The sequence below is a fragment of the Paroedura picta genome, chromosome 10 (assembly GCF_049243985.1).
Source record: "Paroedura picta isolate Pp20150507F chromosome 10, Ppicta_v3.0, whole genome shotgun sequence".
NCBI classification, from domain to species: domain Eukaryota; kingdom Metazoa; phylum Chordata; class Lepidosauria; order Squamata; family Gekkonidae; genus Paroedura; species Paroedura picta.
In genome coordinates this window covers 33,278,842-33,299,441 of record NC_135378.1, presented here as the reverse complement: position 1 = coordinate 33,299,441, position 20,600 = coordinate 33,278,842, and the positions used below count along the sequence as shown (strand labels likewise).

At 41.6% G+C, this 20,600-nt stretch overlaps 1 protein-coding gene across 3 annotated transcripts in view; it reads right to left on the bottom strand.

The window, feature by feature from the left end:
* Window positions 1-20,600, bottom strand: part of TUSC3 (tumor suppressor candidate 3) — a 141,832-nt gene that overhangs the window by 68,484 nt on the left and 52,748 nt on the right. For all 3 annotated transcript variants that reach the window (XM_077302083.1, XM_077302081.1, XM_077302082.1), the window contains exons 3-6: window positions 15,715-15,832; window positions 12,622-12,762; window positions 10,454-10,594; window positions 2,142-2,231 (exon numbers count right to left, since the gene is read on the bottom strand). In XM_077302083.1, the coding sequence (XP_077158198.1) occupies window positions 2,142-2,231; window positions 10,454-10,594; window positions 12,622-12,762; window positions 15,715-15,832 (490 nt within the window). The remainder of the gene's footprint in view (window positions 1-2,141; window positions 2,232-10,453; window positions 10,595-12,621; window positions 12,763-15,714; window positions 15,833-20,600) is intronic.

The following is a 20,600-nucleotide window of genomic DNA, read 5'->3' as shown; positions in this document are numbered from 1 at the left end:
CTGCTCTAAACACAGTGTTTTAGTGACATGGTTATTTATTATTTCCTTCGTCCGAGTTCTGTGTAACAAAGCTGCCAGACCAAATGTGTCATTTTATGCCATCAATCAGTTCATATCCTCCTGTCACTAAGTAGATCAGTCATCAAACTCAGTCCCTAGTCCCTCCCTTTACTCTAATTAAGATGGGACAAAGAAAACGAAGAATGGATTTCCTCTTGCATGTCTAATCCAATTGTTCTCCATTAACTAGCAAGGACATAGTCCTACATTGGCAGGAACTTCACTCAGTGGGTGGATAGGGTAAGGAGAGAAGCAGCAAAGAAAATACACATTACATGAAAGTTCTCAGTTAGCTGTGGTAATAATAAACAATGAATAAACCAAAGAATTATACACAAAATTCTACAATATTTTTCTCTGTTTTTCAAAAACATAATAGTGGATATAGTCGCTTGTATGCTTTGTATGCTAGGTGTTCCAGAGCCAAATAGGGTGCTAGTAGTTTGGCTGGCTGAAGGTGGTAGAAGGCCAGCTGTGCTACTCTTGTGACCTGGGCCTCCAGGCAAAGCATCCAGGACCCACCTTGGTCCAACTGGTGATGGAGGTCATCCATCCGGGTGACTAGCACTATTTCTACTCCATGGCCAGGCCAGAAACTTTCCCAGGAATGCTAGGTGCAAAACAAGTCAGCAGTTTTCACACTCTTTCATCACCTCTGAAGACAGGCAAAAGGAGAAAACCCCTCCCCTCCCAGGGTGCTGCAGGAGGGAAGAAATAGGAATTGTTGCTACCACTATCCTCCACCCACTCATCCCTTAAGCCAGCCTGGCAGCAAATAGGCAGACGGATGGGAGAACCAGAGTCACTGCTGTCCTTTCTACACTCAGCCATATTGAGGAGGTCTGATGAATAGATGGGAGCTGCCACACAAACCCCACCTTTATGTAAGCTACACAGTGGTAGCAGAAGAAGGAGCAGCCAATGCTGCTATTCAAACTGTGGAGGGGCAGCAATATGGGCAGACAAGAAAATAACAACCAATGCCACCCTCCATGGGAACTTGTGAATGGGTGGAATAGCTGGGTAAATGGAGCAGTAGTGTGGCCAATGGGCAGGCTGCCCTGGAAGTAGTCGGCCTCTGTGCACGCAGGAGAAAGATGGGCTCCTCTGTAATTCTCACAGGTCTCCATTTGTTAAGACTGAATAAAGAACAGTTATACTGTTGCAATAGGGTTGCAATACTTTAATATTTTTTATCCTTCTTCCTTGTCATACATTGCTTCATTTTAAGATAATTCTGTCCCTCCTTTGTGACAGCTCCTCCCTCCAGATATCAGACGTACTTTTCAGATGTTCCAGGACTGCAGGATACTGGGGAGCTGGAAAAGATTCTTTAAAGGCATCCTTTCCATGACTTAGATTTTACTGGAAAAATAGAAGCTTGAAGCCCTCATTAATCAAAGATACCCTAGGTTTTATATCCTGTGCAGGGATGCCAACAGTAACACGATCATTCAAACTAACCTTCAGCTCACTGTCCTGTCCAAACTGTGATGAAATAGCTCAATATTTTTATCAAATAGGATTGAACAGACCTAAAATACTAGAATCTTTGAAGTACAGACACCACCTATGGCTTGGCATCTTCCAAATCCACAATAATATTTCAGAGTGTTGCATACTACACAAAGCAAAATATGAAAACTGCATTCTGATCAGTGTGTGGCCTATTTCAGGCTAGTTCTCACTAGAGTGGAGGTCGTTCGCATTTGGATGAAGCCTGCTACCATTACACAGACATCAGAAGCTAATGTTCTGAAGGGCCCATAGAGAGAACGGAAAACCACAAAGAACATATAGCTTGCCCAACCACTAAGGAAGAAAAATAGCACCTAAATTCATCATGTGAAATTTTGTTAACGGATCACTCACTGGCTTAAGTGAAAGGCATGTTCTTACAAGAGAGGTCCATTATGTTTATGAGCTATCAGCAGCATACATTGGGCAACAGACTCTGGAAAAACGGTCCCTTAAGGTAAATAATGTTCACATATTTTCATACAATTCTTCCACAGCTTGAATTGATGGGCCTCTGTGGTAAAATAGTTCATTTTATACACTGGTACAACAAGAGCACTTACCACTTGCCCATTCTGAGGATTTTTATGAGCATACGGGGGACCACGAATATGATTCCACATTTGGCCAGAAGTCATCGCAAACACAACACACTGTAAAACAAGAGAAGACACTGATATAAAAGGAAGAAACAAGATAGGCTCATGGGCTTGCACACTCAGGGAATTGATCCTTAACTGAAACTTTTCTTAAATTCCTGGAGCTGGGACTGCAGTGCAGTTATTTTATTACCAAGGCAGGGAAGGGCAAGAGGCAGAGAAAGAACAGATCACTGCAGCTTAGTTGTGATCTGTCCAAACTTCAGAAAAGAACAGCTAGAAGAAAAGCTTTGAGAGATCTCTCTGGTGCTTCATGCCCACCCCCACAAAAGAGCTGTAGTCTATGCTTTTTTAAGAACATCTAGTGTATTTCTATCTACCATGATGTTTTAGGTTGGCTTAATTCTTCTTATCCTGAACTGAACCTCTGACAACCAACATGGAAAAATCTTAAGCAAGGTCCTAATGGGAAAAGTATTTGTCTAATATGCTATCCTGGCTCTAGGAAGATGCTGGTCACTGGCACAGGTGGAAGGAAAGGAAATATGACATTTTCAACTGCCTAATGAAAAGTTAGAGTGGTGAAAATCTATGAAGTCTGTGGATTTGCAAATATGTACTGGCTGGTAGAACACATGCATAATGCAAATCAGCAAACAAATTAGTTGCAACCAATCACTGGAACACAAAACACTTCAATTAGAGAAATGCCCACCAAGTGGCTGGGCTTTATACGGAAAGGCAGAGAGGGCCTAAACAAGTATTTGCATAATGGGCAAACTTGGTCTTTTGTTGTTGTTTACTGCCTTTGAACATTATTTGATTGAAGGCATTGCATGCATACACATTTAAGAACAAGAAAAGAGGCTGCATGAGTTTTCATAATAAGCAACAAATGAAATTTAATTTCTAATAAACTTATTTTTGTTTCCTTCACTGCAGCAAATAATGTTAATGCATTGTGTAATATTCAAAGTGTATTGAATGTGAATAATCATTCCAGCAAAGGATCTCTCTCTCTCTGGCCTGTCATTAACAATTTCTATTTTGACAGCTATCAGTAATTCCTGTATTATTTCCATATCTACATTACCTCAAGTTTGACCTGGGTTTCTAATCTAAACAACTTGAATCTGCATGAGTGTTCAATTAGTATATTTACACTTGCCCTGTTTCTTTGTGTCTGTTTTGGGTATCTAATGGCTGAGATTCTTCTTTCATCTTGCAAATACCTGCCCCTGTCATAATGACTGCAAAATAATTTTTATTAAATCATTGAATTTTAATGGTGCATTAATGTTTTCTTTTGAAATGGCTGTTCCCTGCCCTGACCCTGAGGAGAAAGGCAGTATAGGTAGAAACTCATACCTTCCCCTGCTGTAATATTTTTTTTTACAATTAAGTCGACCAAAATCCAGCAGGATCTCTCAGTCAACCATGTTTTCCTGTGTATAAAGAAATCTCATGTGAAGATACTAAAATCGAAACTATCTGTGCAACATTATGCGCAAATCAGCCCTGCAGAATGCCATCTGGGATAGAATCAGGTCCATGCCTGTATCCCTTTCATCACCAAAGCTATTTTTCATAGTTCCCCTCCCCAAATTGAGCTTGTATTCATGGGCAATATCCTGATCCATCAATACTTGGTCCCTCTATTTCTCTCCCCAACTTCCATACATTGACGATTGCCAAGGCAAATATGAAAAATTTAAGTTGCCATAGTCTACCAAAATGTATCTCTGGAAACAAACCCAAGACGAGGCTATAACGATATTATGGCTTTCTCCATCCCAAGCAATGGAACTGGGCTAGTTCCTTTTCTCTGCTACCATATCTCTTGTCCAGTGTATGTGGGATCACATGTGGTGTATTTTTACAAATCAATTCAACTCCACATGTTCTACTTGTATTAGGTGTGTGAGATATTTTTAAAATTAGGTTTAATTCTTTAGCATAAACTTACGAGACAAGACATGATCTCTCAACCTTAGCACTGCTTCCCCCCACCCTGCCCATGCAACATGGAAACAATACAGATCTACCTGACAGTTGCTATGACCTGAGCAAGACTGTTAATTACAAGACATTGCAGAGGTCATTAATTCATGGGGTTGCCGTAAGTTGGCAGTAGCTTGTCGGAACATAACACACACACTTGACAAGGCTGGTGTACGAATTGGTGTAATAATGTATGTTAAGCTCTTTGAACATTAAAAGCAATATATAAATGCTTGCCATTATTATTCTATAAATATTACTTATACTAATCAACCGGAACAAGTGTGCCTTTAGATTTAGGGCTGAGCCAGGCTTATGTCAGTTTTCCAGACTTGTTGTATATAAGAATTGACTCTTTTCTTGGTCTGAGCTCAGGGTCACTGAATTAGCTTAGTAACTACATATCAACAGGAGGTGGTACTTGTGGTAAACATACAGATGGGGGAAATATAGAAGGTAACCGGCTGTTGATTCCAGAAAGTCACTGAAGCCTACACACTCGGAGGGTCTTGTTTTATTTTCTCCAACTGCAGTTACCAGACGGGAAGCAGGATTTGGGACTTTCCCTGAAGTCAAAGCAGCAAAAGGTTTCCCAAATATAAAGAGGAATCCAACTAACTTTTCCACTCAACCTGGCCTAGTGCATTTTCTTATTAGAAGTCCCATCTCATATGGGTTTTATTCATGCAGATCCCATGAACCCCAACATAGCCTCCTTGGCGCTCAGTCAGCCACATCTTCCCTTTAAGTGTGACCAGAAAAGCTGGCTGGATTCAGCCTACAGCCTTCCCTGTCACCAAAACCATGTTTACTCACCCCTTCTCTATCACAACTGTGCATCTGTAAGTATTTGTAGCCTTGCTGGCAAAACAGTGCAGTGGGTTTCACTGTGCAGATTAGACTCTGATGCTTGCATGCAGAGTCCAGCTTGTGAAGTGGGAAGGATATTCTCTACCTTGCACGACTCAGCAAGTAATTAGTACGAGGAGGCAGAAATCCTCACTTTTCTGCAGAAGGATGGTGAAACTCCTCTTATCAATTGTGTAATTATCTATTTATTGGCAGGGCCTGCCTGCCCACATCCCTCAAGCCACAGGTAAGAGGGACTTAAGCTACTCCTTTATCTTTATGCCCAAATTCAAATTAATGAATTGTGTTCCCCACCCTGCGGCTTAGTGAACCTAAAAGACAGACGTATGCTAATCACGGGTCCAGCAGGGACACTCATGCAGCTTGAAGCCTGCAACCTTTAGAGGTTGTGGATAGCTTCGAAGCACAAACCAGTTATTGAAGGACAGGAATCCTGCGAAGGGTGGATTTGACAGCTGCACGCCTATTGCATGACAGCCTGCTTGAAATATTTCATGGAGGAGCGGAGCAAGTCTTCTTCACTACTTTAAGTACCATCTGCTGATAATCAGCAGGTTAGCACATAAGTCGAAGGCGGACAGCCATGTGGTCTGGAGCAACAGAACAATGTCTGTGTCCATTGGCACCTTTCAGACCAACAAAGCCTAATTCTGGGGTCCATTCCGCACAAGTTTAATGTTGCAGGAGTGTGGCAAATTGTAATCACTACTAATATGCAGTTATGCATGACGTTGTACACAATCTGCCACACTCCTGAAACAGTCCCGCTAAAAGAGCTTCATTGTAGCACTTCCAGGGAAATCCGAAAAGGTGGATTCACCCTCTGGAAAGCTCTTGCAAGCAATCTGTAACACTAGCGAAAAAGACCTGTGCGTTAACATTGTTGTGGTTTCAGCAAAGTCCCTCCCCCTGGCTCTCTCCTCTGAACTTCCGGTGAAGCAATCGCTTGATTGATGGCCGGGGGCAGGACAAAGCACGGAAAAAATCGCTTCCTTTCTAGCGATTTTTGCAGAGACCGGAAACCTGTGGGAAATGATTGAAACACAACTGGATTCCACTACAAAGGCAGGTATGCGTTACGCCGAATTCCACTATTTAAAATTCCGTTTTTTCTTTCCGAAAGCAATTTGCCACATTGAACCTTGTGCGGAATGGGCCTGGGTTTAAGCTTTCGTGTGTACAATTGAAGATTGGGTGAATGAGAAGTTCAAAATGGAGACTAGTACATTAAAAAAGGTGGAACTACTTTCAGGGACCCAAACGTACTTCTGATTTGTCCTTGTGAACGACAACACCTTTTATGCTACCTCCTCGTAGCAAGTACAACTTGAATGGATTCCGACACAGTCATGCAATGACACACAGGTCAAAAATGGTCCAAAAGACAAATGTTCTTTCGTACCAGTGCAAGCCCTTGTATGAACTTTAGAGTTACTCCCATCTTAGTATAACAAGCCAATTAATGCCAGGAGAAATGACAGGAACAGACCAGAGGATACAGTGACTCAGTGTGGGTAATCAAAAGACAGGTCGTGCCAATATGCAGCCTTGTAGAATTTAAAGTACATTTTGGACAGGCAGAAGAAGGCTGTTGAGTCCTGTATCTGTCCCCTCCCATCCACCCAGGAATTCTGCTTCTTTACAGCTATTTTCTTCTTAGCTTTCTCATCCTCATTTTTCTTTTAAGCTTTGAGACTGGTAGGAATTTCACCATGAGAAAAGCAGTTATGAAAATTCTGGAAGGGAGGGGGATTCATGCATGTTCATATTTCAGTTATCTCTCTCTTGTTTCTTTCAGAAAGTCAGTGACAACTCAGTTCTGACATGCAGGTCTACCATTGTCTCATTTATTGTGCCCTGCAAATTAAGCAAAAAATTTCAAAGCCTTATTTCCACTTTATGTATGGGCTCTGCAAAGGCCGCACCTTAGAATTACTTTCCCACAAGAAACGAGGCCACACGCTATGGATTTGCATTCCACAACCTGTAATGTAAAACGTGTTCATGGGAATGAAGGGAACAGAGGACAGGAGCTAGGTGGCTCTAAAAATGCAGGCTTTTTAAAAAGAAAAAAAATATCTAGTTTGAAGCTTTTAAGGCTGTTTAGCAGTCAGGTACTTTAGAAGGACAGAAATGATTTTGTATGAATAATGAGAGAATTTTAAAAGCCAGCAACAAACCAGCAACAACACATCTTATCTTTGAAGATGCCACTATGGAGAAATTCAAGATAGGAAAGCTGCTTAAAGAGGAAATTTGTCAAGCCCTTTTGCTGCACTTGCTGATTATGATGGGGGAGGGGGGGAGAGAATGCTAACATGACTCCTTTCCATCTTCCCAAGCTTTGCATGGACTTCAAGAGGTGGAGGAAACTAAGCTTTCTGTAATTATGTTGCCAAAGTGTTCCCAATTAATTACAGGCTTTCAAATGTTCTAAACAATAAAGGGTGAAAGGATGCATTATTGTGGAAAGACTTGTTCACTGTTGTTTGATATACTTTAGGCCAAGGGTAGTCAAACTGCGGCCCTCCAGATGTCCATGGACTACAATTCCCAGAAGCCCCCTGCCAGCAAATGCTGGCACGGGGCTCCTGGGAATTGTAGTCCATGGACATCTGGAGGGCCGCAGTTTGACTACCCCTGCTTTAGGCCTTCATTATGTGTGAGTGTAGAGACAGAACTCTCCATAAAAAGATGGAACACTTGAAAACTGCGTGCTGCTGGCTCTCACTGTACAAACAGGGTATCTTCTGAAGGCACCAACCACTTAAATCCATCAATGTGTGTCCTACTTTCCAAACCACCTGAGCCAGTGCAGGGGTATGGCAATGTTCAGATTAGCACCATGTAGAATAAGGATATCCAGCCTTCTGCACAGAGTCAGCAATATGTAACCTTTCCTCAAGAAAACTGCTAGGTTTATTGAAATACTTCTTTCAATCAACATTCTTTAACAGGTGACATTCTTTAACAGCTTTACCTGAAGAGTAACTTCCAAATTATTTGCAAATTTTGGTTCAAGAAAGATAGCATCACCATGGAGGAGCAAAATCCTCTACAAAAATTTCAGAAGGCTTCCTGAAGATCTTTTGCTTCCTTAAGATTGCTCACATGTTTCTCCTGAGAAGGAATGCCTACATATTCTTTAACCTGCACTTCAGTCACACAGCTTTGTGTGCAGGAATTTTTTAAACTGTCTACCTGAACTACAAGAGTTTTGCAACACATTAAACAGTATTATGTACTGTGGGGCAGATTTTCCTAGCAGCCTGCTTATCTAGATGCAGGAGGTAGACAATGAATTTTTTTTCTTAAAGCACAGATGGTTATTGTTTATTGCAGTGCATGAGTTAATGATCACTTCCTCCTCTAGCAAGGTGGTGGTCCCAGGTGTCATGGGGTGACCCCTTAAATCAGGGGTAGTCAAACTGCGGCCCTCCAGATGTCCATAGACTACAATTCCCAGGAGCCCCTGCCAGCATTCGCTGGCAGGGGCTCCTGGGAATTGTAGTCCATGGACATCTGGAGGGCCGCAGCTTGACTACCCCTGCCTTAAAGTGATATACCTGGACCTGAATGACTTAAATCAGTGGTCCCCAACCACCGGTCCGGGGACCGGTACCGGTCCGTAGATCAGTCGGTACCGGGCCGCAGCTCCTCCTCGTCCTCCTCCCCGGCTGCTGCCTCGGGGGCTGCCCTGCCACTCTGCCGCTGGCTCACATTTGGTGCTCTCCAGCAGCCGCCATGGCAGGGACTCCCCCTCGACGTGGCACTGCGCAGCTGCTGCTGGCAGCGCCCCCCAGTGGGCGGCGGGAAGTCTGGGGCGCTGGCGGGAAAGCAAGAGGAGCAGGGTCTCAGGTGGCGGTGGTGACATCCCTTGGCAAAAGACTACCCCCCTCCCCCGGCCTCAGTAAAATTGTCAAGCGATGACCGGTCCCCGGTGATAAAAAGGTTGGGGACCACTGACTTAAATAATTTCCATCTGGTAGCAAATACTGTGCTGTTGGACAAGATGCTAGGGTGCATGAAGGCAATGCAATTCTACATAGTTTTGGAAGAAATACATTATCGAGACTTACCACATGTTTCATTTAGACTGCAAAGGAGTGGCGAGAGAGGAAATCAAAAGGTCTTTTTTTATTGATCCCACCATTGTAAAAAAAAAAAGATCCTGCCATTACATTGCAAAGAACTTTAAAAACATGGGAGCAATAAAAATAAAATACTGAAAACAAGTACTAGGAAACCCTAATTGATTATAAAATAATGAGAGAGGAGAAAAGTAAATTAAATCTTCCAAAGTCTAATTCAAACAGTTAAAGCAGTGACAATTCAGAGGGCTGCATGATGGATACGATACAACTACTACAGTTAAGCACTTACCACGGTCGTAAAAACGTCGCAGGAATTATTTTAGCAAGCAACTGAAATTAGCAGCAGCCATTTGGGTTATGATTTTTTTATTTCACGCTGACTGCCAAGAAACCCACTTCTGACTCTGCCTTCCTGGGTTACTGTAAAGCAACCTTAAATACTTAATAAATCATTTCAGTTGCATAGATACCGGCTGTGCAGTTCAGAGCAAAATCTTACAAACTTCATAGCCTGGCACTTTAGCAAAATAAAATAAGCCAATATTTATTTTATTTATTATATTTATGTAACGCCTGCCCTTTCGTCTCAGAGCGGTTTACATTATAACTCTCATATGTGGTAAAGAACAACGAACATTCAATATGAAACTTATTTAACAGTGAACTTGTATCAGACAGTGTAATATAATGACAGTACTTAACAAGAGCAACAACAAACAGTGTGGTATAACAGTATTCAATAACAATAATTGTTTGGTCACTGTACCATGGTCCGGTTTTCAGCTAGTACAGATTATGGGGCTTCCGGTTGGTGGTAGCTGCTTGTTCATTCATCTTGGCCAAATGCCTGGTATAAAAGCTCCTTTTTGCAAGCCCTGCGGAATTGTTTATCTCCAGCAGGGCCCTGATGTCCTCTAAGAGCTTGTTCCACCAAATTGGGGCCAAGACCGAGAAAACCCTGGCTCTGGTCGTTGATGACGAGCTTCCTTGGGGCCAGGGATCACCAGTTTGTTTGTGTTAGAGAAGCATAAAGTTCTTTGGGGGGGGCATAGGTGGACAGGTGGTTTCTCAGATACTCAGGGCCCAGACCACCTATGGCTTTGAAGGCCATTACTAGAACCTTAAGTCTGATCTGGGAGTCAACTAGCAGCCAATGCAGCTGTTGGAGTGCAGGCTAGATTTGGGCCCTCCAAGGTATCCCCACCTCCCCACCGACAACAGGCCTATTATGATTAGTCAAGATTTTAAATCTTGCCGCATACATACTGAAAACAGTTTTATATATTGAAACATTTCAAGAAACTGGCATACCAATGCTGCCATTGCCCAGCCAGTCTTGTTGTAGATGAACTCCAAGTTATTTCGTCGCAAGTAGAGCAATCCACCGACCAGTGAAACGAGAAGGGCCAAAGCAATAGTACCTGAATAGTTTGGTGGCCTGAATACTCTGATCTGCAGAAGAGGGGGGAAACAGCAAGTATTTATACATTTTCTGATACAATGGTATACATACACACTCTTTCCTATGCACACACATGCTTATTTTGACAAAGAATTTTAAATATTAAGCTAAACCAAGTGATCAATCTCATATTTATTGAATCCAGCCAAGTAAAGGGGCCCATCTGTGGAGTGAAATTGTTCTCGATTATTTCTTACTGGCTTTCATTATCAAGTTTTTGGGCCAATGGTATGAAGCCTACATCATCCCCCCCCCCCCCCCCCCGCTATCAGGTCGAACCATCTATTCCATCTATCTATTCCAGATAATAATTCAACGGAACAGCATGCAACTGTATACATTCAAACATTTTGAGAGCTGTGTTGTGAAAGCACAAATCATTTAATGAAGTCTCTCAAAATCACAATTCTAGTCTGGATATGCCCATACAATCATGCTATCCTTACAATGTTGTTATTAATTTTTTAAAAGAAGAGAATACTACAAATTCACATTATCCAGTACAAGGGTGGGCCAGGTCTCTATCACCACGAAGAGCTGCTAAAGAAATACACTATGTAGAAAGATAACACAATGTTAATGCACAACCAATCTGTACATAGAATCAGCCTCTCAACCTCCATATTATAGCCTCACATAGCAGAACATACAGGAAGGGCCTAAACCTCTCCAAGCAGAGTTGCATGTTGTTTACATCTGTAAAGTTCTACAAAAGAACTCACCAGGAATGAGGAAGTGGACATTGGCCAGGACAAACCTTGACAAAATTCAGTCACTGGGAATGTCTCCCTTGCTATGATCCAGTGAAATGATACAAAACAGCACAAGAGCTCTTCTTAGGTTGCTGGATCTCCTCTGAGGGGGATGGGAGGTAGGTCTCCAAGATCTAGGTTGAGAAACTCCTGGAGATTTGGGTTTGGACCTTTGGGGGGGGACATGGACTTCACTGGATATAATGCCATAGAGTCCACTCTCCAAAATATCCCAGAGGCTGGCATCCTTAACTTTTCTGCAGTGTTGTTAATGTCATGGGCACAAGAGATCTTCTTCATGAGTTGTGGTCCAATATTTTTTGTCTACAAATGAGTCTACGGGCATAGGATCCATTTGAGAAATGAACCAGTTAACACTGAAAATGTAATACAGGCATCAATCAAGTGCAAGTTATAGCTGTAATTGTTGGGGAACATCTTGCCAGCCGCACCAACTCTGGTACATTTCTATGACTCCTTCTTGTCTGTAAGCATAATCACTAGGTATGACCAGAAGTATGAACCAAAGGTATGAACCAAAGAGTGCTTATTACACTCAAAAAGGACAACCATTGTATCCAGGATGCACCAAAGGCTGGAATGTAGTTTATTGGTTTATTTATATCAGGTTTTATCTCTGTTATTAGCTATTTTGGGTTCTATGGTCGACAAAAATGGGATATAAATATTTAAGAACTCTAAGAGGTTCCTAATATCTTAGATCTTGGAAATTTTCTTAATATAATCTCACTGTGGAATCCCAGGTAAATTACTTGATTAATTCTAGACACACTTCAGATTTTCCTTTAAGAAATAGTCTCAAAAATGTCCATACATATGTCTATAAGCTGTTAAATAAAGTTCTTCAAACATATTTACCAATGGCTCATCTACAGAGCTAAAAAAAATCTTCAGATTTACGGAGTTATTACTTGCAATAAGTAATATTTCAAGTATGTGCTCACATTAATCAACTAATTGGTACACTATCATTCCTCATGTTCTGCTAAGAGACAGCCAGATTAATATTTCAGTTACCAAAGCAAGATTGAAATACATCATTAAAATTGTTTGAGTTACTGCAGTGTGATGGAGTAGCACAGCTGGTACTTTTATTATTTTAATACATTTTTGGAGGACTCTTCTGGGGGAAAAGGGCATTCAAAGAAACGGGAGGGGGGAGAGAGCCCCAGTTCCTGCTGTCAATTATCACAGAACATGAAGATAAGTGTAGATCAGTCTCTTAACTTCATCAAGTGACTTACATGAACATCAGTTCTGTCAGCTATCCACTTAGCTAACTGTTCTGCTGCGAATCCAATTCTCTGCAGGTCAAATGTGTCAGCTCTCTTAGGCTTACCTTTTGGAGGGAAATGCATGAACGTCGGAGCAGAGTTCATATTGAGCTACAACAAACAACAAAGATGCCATCATCAAATATTAAATAAGAATATCTGAGTTTTTCTTCCTCTCTTTCTACTTTCTTTATCATTATCAGAAATTATGCTATCAGTTGGGAAGCAGCCAATTATCATCACTCAGAATTCAGGGAGTTTTGGACTACATACCAGATACCTGTATACCTTATTGTAACTACTTTCCAATTTGAATATGTAAAGGCAAAATACCTTTGCTAGTCAATAAATTCAACAATGGCTCATTTTAGAGATCACAAATACAACAGGATTTGTTAATGATGGACATGACCCTGGCAATTGTAAGATTCAAAATTATTATTATTATTATTATTATTATTATTAGATTTATAGCCCGCCACTCCCTTGCGGCTCGTGGCGGGTAACAATATCGCAATTCCCCATTAAAACCCCATAAAACAATAATAACATTGCCAATATTGCCGGCATGGCAAGAATGGCAGCTCAACTCCCCCCCTCCCTCCCACTCGCTTTCTCCTCCAAGTGCACTGAGATCAGAGACATAAGGCTTCAAAAAATTATCCTGCCATAACAAATTGCGGTTAGTTTCTTTCCCCATAACTGGAATTCTAAAACACAGTTTAATCCTCGCTAAGAATCATAGCTGCTGGAAATGAAAGCAACCTCATGTCAATAAGTCATCCACATTCAGATGTCACAACAAAATGGGTTTGTTGAAGACCTTCATCTTTCATCTTGATGTACTGAGATCAAAGGGACAGCATGCACGTCTGACAATTTAACCAACTTTGTGCCTACTATGAATAAACTCCAGTTTCTTTGTGACTTGTAAAATGATCTTTCGACTCATTCCAGATTGGTGGACATTAACAAACCTGCCTGTATAGTGGTCACACGGTAGCTGCTGGATGGAGTGGAGTGAGTAACTAACCTCCAGTGATCACTGCTGGACCTGTCACTAGGAGGTCCTCCTCCACCAATGGACAAAAAATGGAAGATGGATGGGAGCCTTTTAGGGCATTTTTGGCTTCCCAAGTCTACCTCTGCTGTTCTCCCTCCATGGATTTGCTTTACACACATTCTAGATAATCTCTTCTGTTCAAGGGTCCACGTATCTGTATTTGCAAACAATGTCTCGTATCATTTGGAAAGGTCAGAATGCACGTGACTGATACCTGTCAGTACTTCTGGAACTCTCAAGCAGGCACAGACACTAGAAAACACTTTCATTGTGCTCCTTTCCAGCTGAAAGCCTGGCACAGCTGCTTTATTATCCCCTTGCTCCTCCCTGATCATTTATTCTTGATTAACGCTATGCGTGCTCAAAGAGCCCTCCGTGTTCTTTTCCAAGCACCTCATCCTACATAGGATTCCCAGTTTACACCCATTAGTTTACGTATTTATTTAAAAGTTAATGCACAATGTTTTGGATTAGTACATTCAGAGATATATGGTAGCTCAACGGGGAAATGTTTAGATCTATAAAAATAAAGTTCATTAGCTGAATTAAGATTAACAGAGTTGCCGTTTTTATGCAGAGCGAGAGAAAGAGATTTATGTGTTTTTCCTGTCTGCAATCTGCAACAGCAGGTATTGAGTGATTTTACAGAAGAAGGCACTTTTGTTGCAACAACATAAAATGTGGGCATTGAAAAGGAGGCTGGAACATGGAGAAGGCCACAGAAACATAAACTGTACCTACTGAAAGCCAGAGGTATATTGGTTGGACGTGCTGGTCACAGGATAGATGTGCTGCCACCCAAGCGTTCCTGTGAGCAGGTGTGCTACGAGGCAGGTGACGTTATCAGGTTACACTACGAACAGATTTTTGCTTAGCATGAATCTGCTAATGCCGAGCTTCCCAGAGGTGTCGTTTCACTAGGTCTGAGCAGCATCTAGACACGGGCTATGCCACACTTTTGGCTGCTTTGCTCTGTCATGACCAAAACTGTCCTAGTGATAAAGAGCCAGATTATAGTCATTGCTCAATACCCAGGCAGTACTGACTGGAAATTGTAGTTGTCGCTGGCATTTATCTCATTTGTTCATAAAGTCAACTAAGCAGATCCCAAGTCTATCTGCTGCCCTTCTTGCATAGCCTGAGCTGTGTGGGAAGGACAGGCTGGAGGCATTTAAAGGGACCTGCATCCCTTTAAATGCCTTTCAAACTGCCAAACACCTGATCCCCAGAGACCGTCCTCTCCGCAGCAGGATCAACTATCTGGTGTCTGATTTGGTTGAATTACTTTGCATTTCCCCAAATCAGCCAAATTCAAATTGATATGTAAAATCCACGATTCAGTTGATTCAAGATGTATTAAATCAGGGTAAGACTAATACAAAAAGTACTGCATTGCTTTTCTGGTACACATCCCTAGTCTCGGGTTCAATCCCCAGTATCTCCAGTCAAAACATGTTGCTGCAGGTGATGTGAAAACCCTCTGCCTGAGAACTTGGGAGAGCCGCTGTCAATCTGAGTAGACAGTGATGATCTTGATGGACCAAGGGTTTGATACAGTATAAGGCAATTTCATGTGTTCAGGTGTACACTGCATTGTTTGTAATGTGTACTCTACAGTGTGTGACCTGAATGGCCTAAAAGCCTATTTAGTTTTTAATGAGCTATTTAAGTGCACTTTATCATTAAAATATATTCTGTTTAATCCTTTTTATATATGCTTGTACCCTTAACCTCCTAAGTATCCACTTCCAGTTTTGGGTTGTGTTTTTGCCACCTCTTGTGTTTTGCTGCCCAACCAATGGATCTAATTCACTTTATATATCCTAGAATGGCAAAAATGTCCAGCTTATATATTTGTCTCTAGAACGATGGTTATGTTCACATTAGTAACCTCAGCAAATATCTATGCTTCTCTACGCTTTTTAAAACAAAGCTGAAGTGGAGCATATAATAAAGCAAATAGAATTGCACACATTTTATTATTTATCTCACATTCTTACCTGCTGAAAAACATCTGCTCCCTCATCATAATCAACTATTGTAAAGAAAAGCTTGTTTGAAAATGCCGAAGAGTATCGCCATGAGTTAGCCAGTACTTGGTATTCTTCATTGGCTTGCCTAGAAGGAAGGGGAGGAGAGGGAGAAAAAGAGAGAAGACGCACACATTCAAGTTCCTGATAATTATACACACCGTTCACCTAACATTAAAATGCCACATGCTTTATTCTCCATAACTTTTCCTATTTGTGCCTATAAGAAATCCCTGTAACCAAGATAAAGACTCTAGAAATAAAAGGGAGAAAAGCCTTGGATACAACAATAAAATACCAAACAATATGAAATACTTCACATAGATGATCTCAATAATGCTCAGTTGCTGTAACAACGGAAAAGGTAAATATCAGAGTATAGATGGCGGCAAAGGCTGAAAGACCACTGCAATATGCTCAGATTACCAATTGGAGATGAAAAGAAGAATGCTAGCCAGAATTAAATTACTGAGCTAATTTCCAATTAATGTCATCAAACACACCCTAGAAATCCTAACATTGCTTTTGCAAGTGTTCTTAGAAGGAGACTTTGCATGTACCATAGAAAACAGAAAACATCAGGCAAAATAAACCAAGAGTCTAGGAGGGAAAGAACAACAAAGAAGGAAGGAATGCCAAGGGAAGAATTTGTTACCAAGATCAGGCAGGTGAAATCAAGGGTTCATATCAGTATTGCTGTCATGAAGAGATGCCTACTTAACCTCTTTTAGACTTGAATCTCCCCAGGACGCAGGCCTGCTTAAGAAAAAGTGGCCCTTCACTGATCTCTCCCAACCTGGGCGGTGACAAGAAAGCAATTGATTGTTCTCTACAGCACCCACAAAGAACAGAATACACACTGACAAGCCATCACGGGCAATAGCTCTGATTCCCTGTCATCACCACCAATGTACATTCTCATTAGACTGGATTCAATAAGCGGTGAAGTGATATTTAACTGTGTGTTCATCTCTTTCCAACCTAGAAAGCTTTTAACAGGTGTCGTTTTTAAAAACAATATAACGAATATCATGCCTATCAGATTTCTCAAGTGCAAAATGCTTTTAACATTTACAGTCTTTACAACCACCATGTGAAATTAAATTAAAGGAAAATGTGCGATATCTCATGCAGCCTTCATGCAAATATACTTTTATTTTTGTCCTTTTCTCCTCTCACACTATTTTGCCCCTTTCGACTCTCACTCTCTTTTGAAGGAGGCGGAGGAGTTGGTTTTAATATTCCACTTTTCACTACTCAAAAGAGTCTCAAAGTGACTTACAATCACTTCCCTTCCTTTTCCCACAACAGACAGCCTATGTGGTAGGTGGGGCTGAAAGAACTCTGACAGGACTGCTCTGTGAGGATCAGCGACATCCGAATTGGCCGTTCCAGGCTGACGCAACCAGTGCCACGCTGCGGGAGGGAGGGGAGGCGTGGGCGCCAGAGTGTCAGTCAGCACACACATGCAAGCACGGAGCTCCGTCCCTGTGTGTGTGCATCAACTTGCGCAATGGGACCCGTGCTTCCCCTCTCCCCCCTACAGCGCAGCGCTGGCTACATCAGCCTGGAACAGCCGATTCAAATGCCACCACGCACAACCCTAGTGAGAACAGCTCTGTTAGGACCATGATTAGCCCAAGCTCATGCAGATGGCTGCATGTGGAGGAGTGAGGAAATCAAACCTATCTTGACAGATTAGAAGCCACTCCTATTAGTTGTTACGCCAAGCTGGCTCTTGATCAGCATCAACCTGTGGATACAGGATTGTATTAATTGATGTACACTGAGGACTACTTAGTCTGGTGGCTTCTATCTACTGTGTTTTTAGTAATATTTTATGTGCCCTGTAAAATAAATTTATTTTTCTCAATTCATTTTTAACATTGTTCTTCATGGTACCTGCAGTTAGGTATTCCCTTCTTTTTTTGTATTAGTCTTCAGAACTGTCCGTACCTTGATCCATACCAAGCCATGAGAATATTAATCAAGGAAGGCCTCACAGTGTTCTTGGCATAATACATAAGCATTAATAAACCCACAACATCCTTATCCATTGTTGTTCCTCTGTATATTTATGAAATAGCCTGGGTGGTGGGACGTGTCCGGCTGTCCCAAGTTAGAATAGGGCCGATCAGGGTGCAGCCAGCTTTGCCCTGCCCCTGCAGCTCCTGCCCTCCGTCCCTGGACTCTAGCCTCTTTGCTCTCAGACGCCTCAGTGCCTGGAGCCAGCAGCAGGTAAGGGGAGAGGGCCCTGGGCAAAGGGTCATGGTGGAGGGGTTTCTAACGAGGGCCTCTTGGCCTGCTAGGCTAGGCCTGCTGACGAGGACCTCCCGACCTGCTGACTGCTTGCTAAGGAGTTCTGTCCCAGGCCTCCTAACGAGCTGCCCAGCCCCCACCCGCCCCACTTGATCTGGCTGTGAGCTGTGGTCCAAAGCCACCTTAAACTGCCTGGACAGGGGAGGGGCCCCTTTCAAGGCCCATTCTTAGGAATGGGCTTTGAAGCTATTATATAATAACTTGCAACTTATAATGGCTTTGACATTAAAGAGATAACTTTATCCAGATTCTGCATCTGTGTAATGACTGACTGAAGTTTAACAGACTTTGGGAGTATTTTCCAAATTTCACTAAGCACAGCCTGGTGGTGGGAGGGGCCCCTGGGTCTTTTGCTTTGTTTTCATTGGCCCCGACTGAAGGCTTGGTGGAAGAGTTCCATTTTAAAGGCCTAGTGGAATTGTTTCAGCTCTGGCAAGACCCTGATCTCTTCTGGGAGCTTGTTCCACCAAGTGGGGGCCAGGACTGAAAAAGCCCTGGTTCTGGTCGAAGACAGACATGCTTCTCTGGGGCCAGGGATCACCAGTTTGTTGGTGATTGTGGAGCAAAGCACTCTCTGGGGGCAGTGTGTGTCTACTAGAATCTGTTTCTTTTCAAAGGTGGCTCCCTGAGGAGGTAGAGAAGAGCATTATTCATAAAAGTTCTTTCAAAGCACTTTAAATCTTCTTTATTAACTAAGATTTTTACTTGGGTTTGATCAGCAAGCAATTTGGGGAAGGTGGTTAATGGGGTTTAATTGTTTTATAAATGGCTTTACTTTAGAATGGTAAGCCAACTTTAGCCACAAGAGAAAGGTAAGATATGCATATTTTAATAAATGTATGTAAAAATCATGGTTGAAGCAAACACTTGAACCTTTCAGCTCTGCACCAAACATTGCTTTCCTGTAAACAAAATGGAAATGAGCAGAAGATGTTCACTTGTGGTTTACTGCCATATCCAAAAAAGATCCAAACTCCATGTGAAGGCTAGATGCAAAAACTACATATATTACTGTAGCCAAACAAGAAAGATCCAGGCATAACAATAAGTCGGCATCAAATATGGAGAAACAGCTTATTAAAGAAAGTATTAGCCCAAACACTTCACCGGTGAAAGTTATCATTGTGAGAAAGTCTAAAGACAAACCTGTGGAATTTACACATATTTTAGACCTGCTAGATAAAGAAAATATAATGAAAAGCTTGCAAACATGGCAACAAGAAGGGAAAACAGTTGTACATTTGGTTTGTACATTTACAATGGGCATCGATAATAAAAGATGAACTGAAAGAATCACATGGAAAACTAAGAGAACAAACTGAAGCTGAAAAGTTGATTATGCAAGAGAAGTCACATCTTCTGAGTAGAATCTAAAAACTCCTACTCACCTTTGAGATTAATCTAAAAACTCCTACTCACAGAGACAGAACAAATCTAAAAAATGTATGGTGAAATTGACACAAAATTTTCAGGTGCCCATTATAGTGGAGCCATGCGAAAATTTATGGTGTAAAAAAATAAAATTGACAAAATGTCAGGTTTTGCGTGAAAATTGGTATAAAATGTTTTATAGATGGTATTTGACATATAAAGCTGTAAGTAAAATTTCTAAATAAACTGATGGAAAATGTTGGAAATGCCATTGGATCTTTCTTTCATATGTGGTGGCACTGTAAATTTGTTTAAAAAATGTGAATTGTTCACAATAAGTTGCAAACCTTATCTAAATGTAAATTTGCACTTGAATCAAAATGTATGTTGTTGAGTGTTCCTCCTGCAGGGATTCCCAAGGAAGGATCAGAATTTCTCTTTCATGACACTCATCATTGCTTCCAGATGGAAACAGCAACTAGAGCCACAAATGGGCATGAAAACATTGGCTGTGATGCCTAAGTTAACAAATTTGGTCAACAAAGACCAGATGAAGAATACCAAAGATGCTGGGACAAATATCTGAAATGTTTATAAAATATATAGCTTTTGCTTCCCTTTCTGTTCTCTCTGTAATTTTCTATTATTAGAAAATAAAAATCTCTTTTATTATTAGAAAATAAAAAAAACATAGCTATCTTGTGGAAATATCCATACCCAAAGAGCATGTCACTCTGCTAACACAAACCAGCTGATGGTCCCTGGCCCCAAGGATATATGTCTGGCTTCAATCTGAGCCAGAACATTTTCCATCCTGGCCCCTACTTGGTGGAATGAGCTCCCAGAACATATCCGGGCCCTGTTGGAGCTTGAACAGTTCTGCATAGCTAGCAAGTCGGATCTCTTTTGCCAGGATTTTGGTTGGGGCCATTGACTTGTAAACATCTAACTTCTGTTGGGCCCCACCAACCCACATGCCTACCACTTAACATCGACTGTAAGAAATCCAGATCATGGTCTGACTTGACTTAGATGGCAGAAGACTCAAGAACCCAGATTGCTGATGCTGAGTGTCCTTTTAAAAAAACTAGAATTCATTGCCACTGCTGCTTTTCACCCATTTTAATTCATTTTTTAAAAAATATTTATCTTCTCTGTATATGCAA